General features: G+C 36.0%; 1 protein-coding gene across 24 annotated transcripts in view; it reads right to left on the minus strand.

Annotated features, from left to right (window-relative positions):
- The window catches only part of MCTP1 (multiple C2 and transmembrane domain containing 1), a 534,125-nt gene that overhangs the window by 146,233 nt on the left and 374,254 nt on the right, over window positions 1–13,638 (minus strand). Inside the window, exon 17 of one of the 24 annotated variants that reach the window (XM_073802306.1) lies at window positions 9,923–10,788. The exons of the other annotated variants lie outside the window; for them this stretch is intronic. Within the exon in view, the coding sequence (XP_073658407.1) occupies window positions 10,780–10,788 (9 nt within the window). The 3' untranslated portion in view covers window positions 9,923–10,779. Of the gene's footprint in view, window positions 1–9,922; window positions 10,789–13,638 lie in introns of those variants that run through there. 24 annotated transcript variants of the gene reach the window in all.

Genomic DNA, 13,638 nt, shown 5'->3' on the forward strand with positions numbered 1-13,638 from the left:
ACACTAAAATAATTTTCTTTATAAAAGCACAGTGATCTTTGGCATCATTCACTATTTTCAAAGCCATAAAAGAACAGATAACAAATATATGACTCACAAATTATCAATTATGAAAAATAATCTGGTTCAGAAAGCTGCACTAATGCAAAAAGATGGATCACTTGTCACAAACCAATAAAGGCTATTGTTTGTGAATCCAATATTTGATTGTATCATTTATGTTGGGCAACTTAAAATGATTTTTAAACCACATTACTTTTTGAAAAAAAAATTGTTATAAAGGTGAATGTGGGGGTTTGGGGGGAGAAGAAACCAGATGTGTAATCTGTCATCCTTGAAACAATTTATATTCTTACATTGAGTCCAGCCTACAAATCTAAATCGCAAAGACCTGGTCAGCGAGGAGGGATGCATTAGAAAGAACCCTACTGTGTTCCAGAAAATGGACAGAAGCAGGAAGGTTAGTAGACTTTGACTATCCTTCCTTTTCCTGTGCCATTCCACTGGTTGAAAATTTGCAGCCTGGATGCTTCATTATGCAGGGAAGTTTAAACTCTGTGTTCCTTAAGCTAACTGTGGTTTGTTACACTTCTTATGAAGGTACCTGCTTTTGCTTCTTTTATTTTGTATTACACAGAGGAAAGCACAATGAGGCTACCAAGCTTAGAAAACCTGCATGACCAATTCTCTTCCAGACTGTTTCACATTCGTAATTTTATAACAAAGGTCAAGAGGTACAATTCTCACCAAGAAGAGCATCTGTGTGCATTACTGGGGCCAGAAATGTCCCATATGGTGTTATCCAAGGGCCACTTGAATGCTCTACCTGCTGTCTGATATTCCAGTTACAACTATTTACACCTGCTTGTAAGTAAGGGTTTGGATGGCTAAGAAAATCAGAAATACTTTGCCCACAAGGCCAGTGATAAAATGCACATATGTTATCTGGAGGTGGCCCATTCCCAGTCCTAGACAACAGATTTGACCATCAGATGATACAGGGCACAGGTGAGTTTCAGTGACAACATAATGGCAGACACAGGCAGAGTGTAACAGGGACCATAATGCAGACAATGGGAGTAATCCCAGGATAATGATGTGCCCAGATGGGTATCTGATGGGGAGAATGGAAAATGGTGAAAGAAGGGATGGGTTTAAGGGTAGAAAGGTCATCACATCCTAGAGACATTATTGCACCATGGGCCTTTACCATAGAGTTCTCCTCTCCTTACTCAGTGAAGAAACACTAGAAATTCTGAAATAAATAGAAAAGGGGAGAGCTCAAGGGCCTAGTTACGTATGCTAAAACATAGTAAGAAAATTAAGTATTAAACTCTGGCTCAACCCCTAACAGCCCTGGCTTGTTTGAGGTAGGGGTCATGAATTTTGCTTAAAGCAGGGCTCATGAATGCTCTTGGATATATTCCTACTTGGACTCAGAAAAGAAGTGAAAATGAGGTTGGGGTAATGGACATAATTGAGTAACTATCCAATTATGGCAACTGCTAACTAATGAAGACCTATTACAACTAAGTTTTTAATAGAAAATGCGCTAATTGACTATGTTGGAACTCAGAACAAGCATATGGCTAAGATGTTTGATTACCTAGTCTGGTTCCATGTCAGTGATCAACTATAACACTGTAAAAATAAGGGTTTCTATGACAACTACCGAGCTTGCTGACTAAGGTGTGGGTGACCAACTTGAGGGATGAGTTTCTCCAAATCATGTATCTTCCATTAGTCCCACACTGTGTGACCTGGAGGCTCACCAGCCAGAGTGTGTTTTCTCTTGTCCCTTCCTCAAAACATCCATCTTGCTCTCGGCCGTGGCAAAGCTTAAATTAGACTCTTACGTGAAGAATAGAGCATAGTATTTATTTTTTAATCAGAAAGGGTATATAAAGCTATACATTTAATCTGCTTATAAAAGTGAAACAAGTCAACACAGTCCACCTAGGTCTGAGTCTAGCGTTCAACCTCAGGAGTGATTATAATGATTTCTGAAGTTTCTGGAGAGGGCCAGTCTCGAAGTCAAAGACAGCCTGTACAGCAACTTTCCGGAGATGGGTATTTCATCCTCCATAATTTTAGACAAAAACTTTCTTTTCCAATGTCATTCTAAACTAAAATTCAAAACAGGTGTTTGATGCTAAGGCTGTAACCAAAATATTCCCCCTTATAGCCTGCAATTCCGATAAGACTTCCCTCGGAAATATAATGGTTACATAGCCCTTGTATGGCTTTAACAAACCCCTATTTTCTTCTTTCTGCACCATACAATGTGCAGTCTATTTGCACCCATTCAGGACTAAATTACAGATAAAGTTACAGCAAATTTGTTTTCTCAAAAAAGCAGTCAGCCCTAATATCCCTTGAGTAATAAAAGCCTTGTCTTTCATTCAGAACTAGAACTGGCATAATTTTCTCCAAGAAACAAACTCCTACTTCCTGCGACAATGGACCTGTTCTTAAAATTCTGAATGGGATACAGCTCAATTTGCAGGTGTTCAGGTATAAAGGTAAAAGGGCATTTGACCCCCCAGCTGGCAACTGTTGCTGTGGTAGGTAACTTCATTCTCCTAGTTGTATCATTCTATTAGATAAGCTGCCAGAGTTTTCAGCTCTGAATTACAGAGGTAGGCTCAAGTGAATCAATAATTTATACAGATATATCTCATTCATTCTGATGGTATAAAGATACATACTAACAGCCTGCTGCAGCCACAGAACAAAGCCAGCGAGACATTATTTAAAAAGAAAGAGAGAACAAGGAACCTGTTTATCTATGTGAGCAAAAACATTACGTAATAATGACCTCATGGCTTATTAATTTTATTTTTCAACTGTTTTAACAAATACTGTGATGAGATAAATAAGCCTTTTATGAATCTCAATAAGGTTGCTCTGGCGATCATTAAGCTAACATTTCAAACTTTCAGATTGATTTTAAAATAGAATGATGTTTAACATAGCAATATAATACAAATCGCTTGAAAAGATTCGCTCACTTAAGAAGTTTACATTAACTAGCTTAACTAAATCTCTCAAATATTTTATTACTGAATTTCAGTACAAAATTACTTTTTAAAAGATGAGAATCAAATACATTTAGGGACTGTACACTAAGACTATTGTTAATATAGCCTTATGCTGTTAATTATTACCTGGGGACAATTACATAGTGTTTTATTCACTAATACTATGACATTTTTATTAACTCATATTTCCTGTGCTAACAGTGGTGCATTAAACAAGTTATAAATAAGAGGGCAGCAAATATTAAAAATGTCTACTTTAAAATTCTTCAATCATGTTAAAGGGAATCTGAGCTCCTCTCAAGGAAAACAGTACTAAAACCAGTGTGGTTACAATATAAATTAATAATCAATAGCCTAGCTGGCTTGAATAATATTTTTGTAAGTTCCTGTTGTCTTGTCCTTAAGGATGAAGGGAATTCATGATCTAAAAACATGATAAAAATCTCTCCTAGCAACTTTAATAATAAACAGTGACTGTTACTTGACAGATTTGAAAATTTATTTGAGGATAAGATGCATTAGAATGGGTGCCTTGCCCATGCTATTTCTTTTAGTTCAAGGCCGGACACATGTCTGGCTTGAACACATGAACCGATCATGTTCAGAGCTGGTTTAGGAAGACTGCGCAAAACTAATCAGAGCAATAGATCCAAAGAGAAGGAGGGTAGCAATTAGAGATAATACTCAGGTACCCTATTTTCCTCCACATGGAGAAATTTCCCTTCTTTTCCAAGGAAACCCCTTAGGAAGTAGGGCAGACAATAAAAGTCTGAAAGAAAAGTAAGTGCGCATAGGAAAGACAAAGAGAACGAGAGCGAGAGCGAAAGCGAGCGAGACAGGGAGAGAGAGAGAAAGAGAGAGAGAGAGAGACCAACGCTGTGGTCTCTACCTAGAGTCCTTTAGCCTTTCGGTGTTATGCTCTGGGGCTGCCTGATGCAATCAGTTAACATTTCTGGCCTTCCAAGAAAATATAGCTTGTCCCTTAAAAGTAGAGAGAAGAAGGAGAAATAATGGAGTGTCCCATTTCTGACAGTCAAGAGGGAGAGTAGAGAAATGTTCCCACACTGATCTCATTAAGATGACGAGAATAATGAGTGTGAATCTTATGTATGAATCTCACAGTAGGTAGAGGAGGGCATAAATGTATCCCACATTCACCCTTTTATGATGCCTGATATACTACATTTATTCTCAGCTTCATCTGATACTACTGTTGGGGGTTTCTGTTACAATATTACAGCTTTAACTTCCAGTTTTGCTGCTGAAGTCATCTGAGTCAGTCATTCAACACAGCTTTATTGAGTGTGCATGAAAACGGGGAAGATCTGTTAATGGAACTGAAATACATCTCAAGCAGAACAGCCTGAATTTATCTCCTGTCACTGGTTGTAATAATGGATTAAAAATACTGAAAAATGGCATTTTTCAGTTTGCAATCTATTTTTTTTCCTAGTTCCTTAAACTTAGGTTAAACATTCTAGTCAATTGGAAATAGAACCCAGGTATTATTACGTCTCCCGCATATTTTTGGAGGAAGACTCGTGCATTTTTAGCAAACACTGATGAGAAATTTTTCCTTGTGATTTATTTCCCTTTCTTAGGTCCAGTATAGGATATTTCCAAATAATAATTTTAAGTTAAATCATTTTCTCAAGATTGATACAAATTTTGAAAGGTTACAACAGCTCTCAGAAACAAAAACCTGTGTTGTTGTGGTCTTATGTATTATTCAAGCCTAAATGATCCAAGGGCCCTCATACTTAAGGACTTCAAAGCATTTCATATAGATGATTTCATTTAGCTTTCTTCACTCCGGTAACTCCAATAGCAATAAATTGGTGCACCAAATTTATAGCAAACAATACCTCACATAATTTATGTAACAAAGTGGGCAACACCCTACAAATTCTAATAGTATCTTAACATATGTCCAAATTATTATTAATTCAGTACTTCCACCACTTTGTAAAGGAATATACGCTTCCATTCTTTTGCTTAATTATATGCTAGAAAAGTTTTGATCTATGTAATTTTAAAGGAAATTTAGGATTAAAGCAAAACAATGAAACTGGATCACCAGTTTTCCTAGATAATTCACAATACATACATTTTTTCCTGGCATTTATTCAGTCTAATGGAAATTTAGGCCATGGACAGGTTCATCTCAGCTACCATTAAATCAATATGGATCAATATGGATGGTTTAAACTGTTTAAGCAACTCATGAAAGTATGTTTGAAACCTGGGAAATATATTCTTAATGAGTCTACATTTACTTTTGGGAATAAGTAATTTATACTACTTAGAGGCCAAATGACATTTCTTTGCTTGTCTAAAATGTACCTCACTTAAATACACAGTGAACTTTTTGTGTCCTTTATTACTATATACACATCTCTGCAGTGTTTGGGGGAGCTGTAATGTGACGTGATTGCAACTAATAGAGAAGTTCATCAGAAGATAAGATATGCACTTATTACTTGAACCACAGGAATAATACTAAGCAAAGTGAGCACAGATTTACTATTTTGAATAGGCAGTTCCAGCCCTTTCGATCAACACATTCCTTAATAGGGAATACCAAGAACTGGGAGTCTAATTTTACATGCTTAGAACTCTACAGGACAATGTCACTTGGTTTTCCTTAATTAAGGACAACTTGACTTATAAACTTCGGGACAGAGATTCTCTCCCTCTCTCCCCCTCTTCTTCTCTTCTCAATGCTGCTGTCTTTGAAGCATCCATTACCAACAATTGGGGGAGAAGAAGAGTCAGTGCCTCGGTAAGTTCCTCTCCCTTAGAGCACTTTAATTTCCTCTACCGTAAGATGATCTCTAAGCTCCCTTCCAACTGTAACATTCTATGAATTCATCTGGACCCTTAAAAGCCTACACAATCTCCACCTTTGTAGACCCCTTGCCTTTGCCATGAGGAAGGTGCTTTATCCTGAGATAGGATTGGGGTAGGTGTGTTCCTGGCATCCTGAGCACCAAGCCATGATTGCATTGAATTTACCTCCTACATGTGATATTTCCATTCTACAGCTAGTACTCTATGAAGGGATCGATAGGCTTTGTGAATGGTTCTATTGCAGTATTTATGATATTGACACTGTGGGGAAATGCATTCCAAGGTTTAAGCAGCTGTCTAACAAAACAGACTTTTACATCTTGTTTGGAGGTTGTGAGTCTATATGAAAAAATATGTAGTTTTAACTACATATCAACCAAGATTTAGGACTTAGAAATAAAACTGTGGTAGGAGGCTCATATTCTGAGAATTTAAAAAATAAAGGAAACAGTGCACACCCAAACTAGTAGAACCTTGGTTAAAGGTCTCTCTTAAAAATACCAGCCTGCTGGTTGAGGCATGCAATAGTCTCTTGCGTTGGAAAAACCAAACTCGATTTAAAATAATTTAAACAAAACCAGATAAGTTTTCAATATTGCTGCCTAACTAGAAAAAGTGACCTCAGCTATCTGAACTTCTATATTTATGAATTAATTTTCTCTGAGTAGCAGCCATTACTTTACTAATATCACTTCAAAATATAACACCTCTTATATGCAACCTCAGCATAATAATTTGTGGATAATTAATGGACTACTTGTAGCCTTGGCAATCTCTCATTTTAAATGAAATCCAAAAGATTTCTCTCAGGAAAATAGTATTTAATTCACCAACATTTTGTGACAAAATTGGATGATATATTCTTGTTTCAAACATGTAAGTATTGCCTGCAGTCTTCTTGGCAGAAACTGTAAAGATGCTAACTATGGAAAATGCAGCTGAATTATTTGTATACAGCTAACTAGAATATAAAACATCATATATTTACTTATTATTGATAAATTACAACAGTGAAAGTTTTTTGATTCCTTTGGGGAACTGAGTAACCAGCCACAAAGAATAGCCAGTAGAACGTGTATCTTCCCTGTTTTAAATGACTTTCCTATTCCACAACCCTTTTTCCTTCCCTTCCAATGAAAATCGAATAGGTAATCAAGCCTAATAAAGCATTCTTTTATATCTCTAACATAACGATATTCATTTAGGAATATAAAGACTATCTATTAGTCATAACTATAGTACAATGTATGGACAAAACCCATCCAACCTTCATAATGATAGAGGTTATATTACTTAGGCCAGAATTAATGTTCACCCCACTTCTCCATTTCAGTGAAGCACAACAATGTACCCTTGGAATAGGTGTAGAGAAGAAAACTCTCATATAGGTTTTCATAAGGGGAAGATTCAATTCTTCAATCTCTGTGAAGCCAAACAACATCTGTCCTTTCACTGGACTCCAATGTAGTCAGTAATTTTGTATAGAGATCACTAATTCTTTCTCCAGACTGATTACCTATGGGAATAATTTGCATTGTATGCAAACTACCAAAAATCTAAACTAGACTTTACCACCAAGAGCATGAAAGTAAACATAGTTAAGTTCACATTAAACTTGATCTAGAGCATGAATTCTCAACAGGGTTGAGATGGCACCCAAGGGGGTAAAAATTGGTCCTTGGGGGAGAGCAAAAAGAATCTTAGGTATCACAATGATTTGTGGCCCTTCAAAGCTCAACATTCCCTGAGAAAAATCTTATTCCTTAGTATTTCATTTGTCTCATTAAAGTAAATGAAAAGCTTCCCCTTAGGTGAATATGAGAAAAACAGAGAAACACTGATTTAAAACAAAATAAAAGCCAAGCTTTGTCTCTAAAATCTTTTTTCCCACCCTTAAAATCAGGGTTGCCTTTCATTTTTATCTAAATATCTGTTTACACTTTGATGTGATTTCTATCTTTCCTTGCTTCTTAGCTTTTCTCTGATTTTCTCTTCATTATTTCCCTTTGAGCCAGTGGCTGATGACTGGTGCAAACACGAGAAATGGTCACTCTTTCATCTTCCCTCTGTTACTGATCTCTAATGTTACCACTTGCTGAGTATTGGATCTCTGTCATCACAGCAAAATAGAGGACGCAACACAGTGTCATAACTCACACACCTACTATGGCAGGAGTGACTACTGCATCTATAGTCGATTCTGACTGTAATGTTAAAACGTGGTAAAATGATGGCAAGAAAAAAGGCAATGAAAATCTTCCTTAACAGCATTTCAGGTTAGTTTCTCACTTGGTACATTAACTCTAATACACCACAATTCTAAGGTATATCTTCATAATTGGTCAAAATAGAAAAATCAGACAATAGAAAGCATTCTACTCCTTATTTCTTAATATTTACCCAATACAAAGGGGCATGAAAACATGTGGAGAGTGAAGTCACTGTCTAAAGTATATTAATGACTGCATTGCTGTTGTAATTTACAATCTTTCAGAAGAGTTATTACTCTTACTTTACAGAATTTTACTAAAATAAATTATACAATTATCTCATTCATTTAAATTTTCTCCTTTGAAAAACACTTTACAGAATAATATTTTGCAATGGAATATGGCTTGCTGTTTTGCTTAGAATGCATGTGCCTAACAATTTAAATTGAAGCTAGGGGGTGGAAAATTTTTCAGAGGACAAGAACACTGGTTTAGGAATCTGAGGACAGATAGTGAGACACCTCTGATTTCATTATTTTATAATTTTTGATCCTTAGTCAACTGAGTTGTAAAATCTGGATGCAACATATTTTTTAAGGGTCTCATAAAGGTTTTGAGGCTGTAACTACCTGATACATAATACAAGGAGGCTGCCTGAGGAAATGGTACAGCAGCCATACAGCCAGAAGGAGACCACAATGAGGCACTGGTGTCACCCCAACTTTCATTGCACATGTCATTAAGGTTCATGAGAAGGCTAATTCCTAGATTCAATATGGCATCATTGTTATGCTGACGATATCTGCAGTTTACGTTTGATTATAATATAGCACAACAGTACGGTACTTGAGAAAAAGTGAAATAACTCGATTTTCCTCAAATCACCCACAGAAGAAAACATCTCCAGATTATAGCATCTTACTACTTCCTGCTTTAGAGAACAAAGGAGGGAGAGTAGAAATAATAGATAATGTGTGTGATGTGTTATAAGAATTAAATTCTTCTTGTTGAAAATATAAAATAAAATTTAAGAGGAGTAAGCTTTTCAGAGAGTGGTAGACTCTGTGCCTTATGTTATTATCTCCCTCCAAAGAGCAGGAGCCCCTTTTGCTGACATTATTAAAATAAACAAAAAAGGGTATTGGCACCATTTAAAGAAAGCTAAGCGCTGATTTGAGGAAGTGCTGCATTGGTATATGTAACAGCCACAAAAATAAAACAAAAAGATTATACATTTAAATAGACCTACAAACTGAACTAGAGCATCACTCCTCAAGGATTGGAGAAATCTAGTCAAAACACTTTGTTTCATTAATATCTGATTTTAGCTAATTGTGATCAATCCTAAAACCCAACTCACTTCTAAACTGTGGTCTTTGGGGGGGCTTTTACACAGTTGCAAGAATTTATATGCAACACTTTTCGGAAGGTACCACTTACAAAAAAACAATTTTTTCATAGGCCACTGCTTGAGAAAAATTTTCCTTCCATGGAATTCAGATAAATTTGGAAAAAGCGTATACATCAACTTAAAGTGCCAGCAGGTTCATATGAATTGGGCACACAATCTATTTACTGAAAAGAAAAATATAGTACTAGAATCTTCTAAGTGTCAATACTCTTTGACTTTGTAAAAGGAATTTTAGGCAACTAGGAGGTATACAATATTCTAAATCAATGAAACTCTGTATAGACTTTCTTTTTTTCTCACTTACACATTTGTGAAGGAAATGTTTAACGTACCTTTAAAATTTGTGTAAATTAAATTGGAAGTATTGTTTATAAATTTAGTAAGTCCTTATGTCAGAGGAAAGCATCTATAAAGAAGGGTGGGCAAAATGTCTTGGAAGTTTAGATTTACATAATTCCAGGAAAATTCAAGAATACAAGGATAGGACCATCAGTTATAGATCATTCTGCTTTAGTACTTGTTTCTTTGGTTTTCAGGGGTCCTTCTATTTTGCTGTTGTGGGGAAAGTAACAAAAATTACATCTAGAACATTTCCAATTTTTTCTGCTGGCACTAAAAAAATATGGTAGCAACAACAACAAAAGCTTCTGTAAAAATCATTTGAAAATTGCTAGAAACCTGAATCATAATCTTGTTGGTGTGGTATTACTAATGTCTCACACTCTTTAAAATAGAAATTTCTGTTGAAATTTAAAATTACCTTCCATATGTCCGGTACAATCACCCTCTTTTGTTCAGTGATATGAAGGCTAGTAAGACTTGAATCTAAACTACAGGTGATATAGACATGTCTGTTTTCACATTAACATTTCTTCTTAAGCGATGCTCCCTTTTTAGTCCTTGAACATGAAGGTCACTTAAAATGTCCTTATTGTTTGTAATAACTTTTAGAAAAATCCATATGTTGTTTAATAGCAGCAGGCTTTCTACACAGGAAGTACTTGATAAGGTTTCCTTGGGAGCCTATTGTCTTCAGATCATTGTACTATATTCCCATCGCCTGTGCAAGTTCAGTTCCTCCTTTGCTTGTGCTTCCTCCATTTTTTTTTTTTAAATCATTTGGCTACACAGAGCTGTCTCATGTCATTCTTTGCATACATCATCACTGTTTTTTCTCTTTGCCTGCATAATGGCCCAGCTTTTCTGAGAGTCGCTGTTGTCCAGAGTGTGATCCTTTACTAAAATGGGGATTGAATGAAGGTGGAGCTCAAATTATCTAGGAGCAAAGGAAAACCAGGCATTTGAAAACGACCTAGAAAGGAACGAGTAATGAACCAGAGTGGCCTCAATGAATTGCTGTAGAGGGAATTCTCAGTTTTGACACAAAAGGAATGCCTGGATACCAAGGAAAACCTAGGGGGAGAATCTCGGTAGGAAGCCTGCCTCATCGGCTGGTCAGCCCGGAGGGCTGAAGCCAGTAGCTCTCCAGATAGGAACAGAAACACATGTATTTTATGAGTAACAGTTAAGCATTCAAACATGCTGTTTTGGAACACAAGGTACTTTCAGGAGTTGACATCCCTTCGTAATTCATGTTCATTGTTCCTCTAAGTAAAATATGTGTCTCCCTTTAGTTATTCTGCTAGGAACTGTACTTTAAAGGCAAGAGGACATTTTTGATAATGCACATCTTAAACTTTTCATTAAACTACCAAATTTAAATTCTACCTTTTTGTGCACTCTGACATTTTTGTCTGGCATTTTCATTAATTTTGTGACATACATAAATGTAGCTGAAATGTTAACTGATCAATACTTTGTCTCTCTCATGTAGCACTAGCGTTCCATTCCCTAAGGACCACACAGCAGAACAGAAATTAAATGTGTAAAATATCAAATGTTAATGTTAAACACAGCGGCACTTACTGTATAACGACAGAAAAGGCTAAAACAATTCCAAATGGACAGATGGTACCACAAATTATCTACAATCCCATTTAAGGATTAAAGTTTGTCCTGTAAAATAATTCTTTGACGCACACTGAAGTGTGTCCTTTTTACTGATAGCCCGGTTGTCCAATTATTTTTGTGCTCATTACAGTGAGAAATGACAGTACTGAAAAGAAAGAGAGAATGTACACTTTTTTTTTCCCATGTTGCACCCACTGACATCCACAAGAACACAAATGTCTAGTCAAGAGCCTGATGAAAATTAGGCCCAATTTATGAGACACTTCCACGTCTACAATAGATGAATCCCAAAGACAAGCGGTTGTGCATTCCACATCACATACGTCTGTGTTTGCTCTTAAGCATACAATATTCATAGTAAAATTTAGAAACCTAATTCATAGCACACAACAATAAGGACATTCATTCCCGGGAATGTGTTTGCTTATATTTCATCCATCACCTTCCAGGCCGATTTCCTTTTCTAATACTGTAAGCCAGCTTTGAACCTTCCACAGAGCACACAGGTAGCACATGAAGAAGCCAGGGCAGCTCTCCCCCTGCATTTCACATACTCCCCATTTTAACTGACATAGGGACAAAATTATTATTTTTCCATTTTAATTTCATTATTCTACATTTATTTTTGGATAGTAAATTAGAAAAGAAAAATAAAATGGAATAGAAAAAAGGCACTTAAACATAAAGTTTACTGATCTGGGCCTAAAACCAAGTGGCATAATGGTACAAATGCATGTGCTCCATGTGAGGCAGCTGCATTTATGAAAAAGTGGGCCAAGTGGAACCAATATTATAATAATAGACCCGTGATCCATCAACAGGGAATGATGGGAACAATATGTTTGTAACAATGGGGTGCTGCTCATAGCTTCTCCTAATGGAAAGCAGTTCTTTTCAAAAAACTGGCCTAAAAAAGGCTCTGGTTATGCAATAAGATCTTTGAAACATTTCATTTTTAAATACATCATTGAATATCTATAAGATGAATAAAAATCCTACAACAGTTCTTTTTTCCCAAATCGTTACGATATTAAGATTACAAGGTACATATTTTAAAAGCTCTTTTGAAAAGGAAATAATATCCATGTGGCTTGGGGCAAGGTACTTAACTTGTCTGGGCCTCAGCTTCTCCCTCTGTATATCAGGAAAATAATAGTATCTACCTCATAATAAGGTTGTTGGGAATATTAAATTTATTAATGCATGAAAAGCACTTTCCTGCTTTAGTGCCTGAAAAACAGTTCTTTGGCACATCGATATGTAATAAATGTTAGTTGTTATTATTACTATATAAGGATCTTTTTATATCAGAATTTAATCTGAGACTAAAATAGATGACTGAGAGAAGATTATGAAATAGTTTAAAATTCAAATGGAAGGTACAGGAAAAATGGCTACAAAGCATTAAGCTATGTCTATCATCATTTAATAGCTAGCTTTATTAGAGCAAACCCTTATTTATATGGTATCACTGAAGAAAGTTTCTCCACATAAGAAAAAAATTTCAGACTGACTGACTGGATCATTGGTTGGTCTATCGATTTAGCTGGTCATTTATATTGGGAGCCTACTAACGCTAGATACACTGCAGGTGATGCTAGAGTCCCAGGTGAAAAAGGCAGGGTCCCCATTCTCCTGGAACTCCTAGTTCAGGTCCAGATAAATGAAGCTGGCTTTTGTTTTCATTGTTTTAATAACATTCAATGGAATGTAATTCAGTGCTTCTTTTATTTTTTTCAATAAAACCATTAATATTTTTGTTTCTTCTCAAAAGTACTGTTAATGTGCATTCACATTGTAGTTTTTGGTCTCTTTTTTCACCATCAGTGTCAGGAGTCCCTTTTCCTACCTTTATTGTGGCCTCCCCCACCCCCCTTATTTTGAAAGCATCTTTCATTCAGCTTGTGTTTTGTAGGACCCAGTCTGTTAGAAACTGACCACCAGCTAAGAGAGAGAATAGTACATTTCTTCCCCAGTGAATTTTGACTCCCTTCCAGTGAAATTACTCAAGTACCATCATGTACATGTAGCTAAGTTTCTCAGAGTTTCACTGCCTGGTTTATTTTTCAATCAGAAAGAAATTGTGAAAAAAAGTCTGCCATCTTGAATTCATTTTACATGAGTGACCTCTAGAAGCCAGATGAAGTTTATGAAG

Source organism: Tursiops truncatus, chromosome 3 (genome assembly GCF_011762595.2).
Source record: "Tursiops truncatus isolate mTurTru1 chromosome 3, mTurTru1.mat.Y, whole genome shotgun sequence".
NCBI lineage: Eukaryota > Metazoa > Chordata > Mammalia > Artiodactyla > Delphinidae > Tursiops > Tursiops truncatus.